Source organism: Octopus bimaculoides, chromosome 27 (genome assembly GCF_046866305.1).
Source record: "Octopus bimaculoides isolate indiv1 chromosome 27, ASM4686630v1, whole genome shotgun sequence".
Taxonomy (NCBI): Eukaryota; Metazoa; Mollusca; class Cephalopoda; order Octopoda; family Octopodidae; genus Octopus; species Octopus bimaculoides.
In genome coordinates, this window is record NC_142954.1 from 21791285 (window position 1) to 21793784 (window position 2500).

At 33.7% G+C, this 2500-nt stretch overlaps 2 protein-coding genes across 2 annotated transcripts in view; one reads left to right on the plus strand and one right to left on the minus strand.

Moving 5' to 3' along the window:
• LOC128250966 (uncharacterized) overlaps positions 1-2500 on the plus strand; it is a 474572-nt gene that overhangs the window by 388367 nt on the left and 83705 nt on the right. The gene's annotated exons all lie outside the window — the stretch shown is intronic.
• LOC106869754 (protein white) overlaps positions 622-2500 on the minus strand; it is a 45118-nt gene continuing 43239 nt past the window's right edge. The window contains exons 9-10 of the mRNA XM_089343151.1: positions 1563-1655; positions 622-651 (exon numbers count right to left, since the gene is read on the minus strand). Coding sequence (XP_089199277.1) covers positions 622-651; positions 1563-1655 — 123 coding nt within the window. The remainder of the gene's footprint in view (positions 652-1562; positions 1656-2500) is intronic.

Below are 2500 nucleotides of genomic sequence, written 5' to 3' on the forward strand. Positions count from 1 at the left end.
CAAACCGAACTTTTGGTCTACTACTAGAAAAAATAATAACTGAATCTTCATTAGACTGAGATTTCAAAAATTTCCGAGAGTTTCGTGCGTTGGTACTTATCAATGCACGAAACTCTCGGCCAGTTTGTAGCCTACTACATACACCAAACAGTAGTCAAACTATCCTCAAACTAGATTCTTTAGGAGGTCATTAGATTTGCTGTGAATAGCAACAACAAGGTCTCGTTCAAATAAAATCCTTTAGGAATTAGCTCGGCCAAACGAAGAGAAAGCATTTCTGATGAGCGTCGACCTGCTACGTATAGCATGCCTAACACGCAGAAGAAGAAGAAGAAGAAGAAGAAGAAGAAGAAGAAGAAGAAGAATTAAGAAGAAGAAGAAGAAGAAGAATTAAGAAGAAGAAGAATTAAGAAGAAGAAGAAGAAGAAGAATTAAGAAGAAGAAGAATTAAGAAGAAGAAGAAGAAGAAGAAGAAGAAGAAGGATGAACAAGAAGAAGGCGAAGAAGAACAAGAAGAAGAATTAAGAAGAATTAAGAAGAAGAAGAAGAAGAAGAAGAAGAAGAAGAAGAAGAAGGACGAAGAATAAAAAGGAAGAAGAAGATACTGAACTGCAAAATTACTTACCGTCTGTTCCCAGCTGGAGCCGATTCCTGCAAGCGATGAGAACAAAATGTGTGTACATATATATATATAATTATCAAAATATATAAAGATATTATTAATAAAAAATAATAATATAACTGGCTAGTAAGCATAAAATAACCATGAAGGTAAAATTATTAATCTATAATCAAGGTACAAGTATTACTTCCGAGGGCAGTAATATTCGCTGAGAACTAAGTGTTTATCATAGGGTTCGAAATTACGTGATGCATCTATCTATATTCGCATTCTGAAGAGATTTACTTAAACCAGTAAATCGAAACGATCGTAAATGCTACCTTCATCTTTGCTTCCTCCTTCTTTGTTATCTAATTAAATTAAGGGCATACCAGCGAAAACCACGAGTTTTCCCTTGTTATTACATCCATTTTCTTCTCATATATATATATATGAGTGTGTGGTAAGTAGCTTGCTTACCAGCCACATGGTTCTGGGTTCTGCGTGGCACCTTGGGCAAGTGCCTTCTACTATAGCTCCGGGCCGACCAAAGCCTTGTGAGTGGATTTGATAGACGGAAACTGAAAAGAAGCCCGTCGTATATATGTATATATATATATGTTTGTATGTCTGTGTTTGTCCCCCCCCCTAACATCGCTTGACAACCGATGGTGGTGTGTTTACGTCCCCGTAACTTAGCGGTTCTGCAAAAGAGACCGATAGAATAAGTACTAGACTTACAAAGAATAAGTCCTGGGGTCGATTTGCTCGACTAAAAAGGCGGTGCTCCAGCATGGCCGCAGTCAAATGACTGAAACAAGTAAAAGAGTAAAAGTGTATGTATATATATATATATATATATATATATATATATATATATATATATATATATATATATATATGCATGTGTGTGTGTGTGTAAGATTTTGAAAACAGAAAGAAAAGGAGAAAGAAAAAATACCAAGAATTCTTTCAGAGAGCGTCCTTTGGTGTCTTCCAGATAGTTCTGTATGTTGGTGTTGTTTTCGCTTCGTTCGAACGCATCTATCAGACCCTGTAATCAAAAACAAAGGACATGTAAAACAAGGGAGGGTTTGTAACTCACTACAGAACAAATATTTTCAGGGACTTCGTTAGTGAAACAACAGGTTTTTCTGTTGCTTTTTTTGCCAGTGTTTATATCTGTCACCGTTATACATCGGTGAAAGATACACATGCACGCGTACATCAAAAGACACATGCACGTTGCACATTGGTGAAATATACATATGCATAGTCACACACACACAAACACACACACACACACATAATCACACATATATATACATAGATATATATAAATTTTTATATCTCTTTTTTAATACAGTGACTGCTTCTCGCGTTCTTTTACTTCTGTTGAAAGACTAAAGTCCGAAACGTTAAGATTGTCTCTTACTGAAGTCATGCGTCAAACTAATAGCATATTTGTTAAACAGTTATTCATGCAATTCTTCTTAATGTCTATTGTGTCTACATTGTGTGTGAGTGAGTGTGTGTGTGTGTACATATATATTTTCTATAAATTATATATATATATATATATATATATATATATATATATATATATATATATATATATATCCGAGTTTTTATGATTGTGTATAGAAGAATATATTACTAAATCAAATTCCAACCTAGTCTGATTTTCACGTCTTATTTACAATTTTTCCAATTTTACAATATTTTTACTAATAGAATATTATATATTTATTCTGATAAAACTACTATTTTCATGCGTTACGCAATCGTCAGGTTTAACGTTGTAGTAGTAGTAGTAGTACTAGTAGTAGTAGTAGGGTCTTTGCATTGAAATATGCAAAGAGCATGTCTACTAAATATTAAATGTTCACATTATAACAA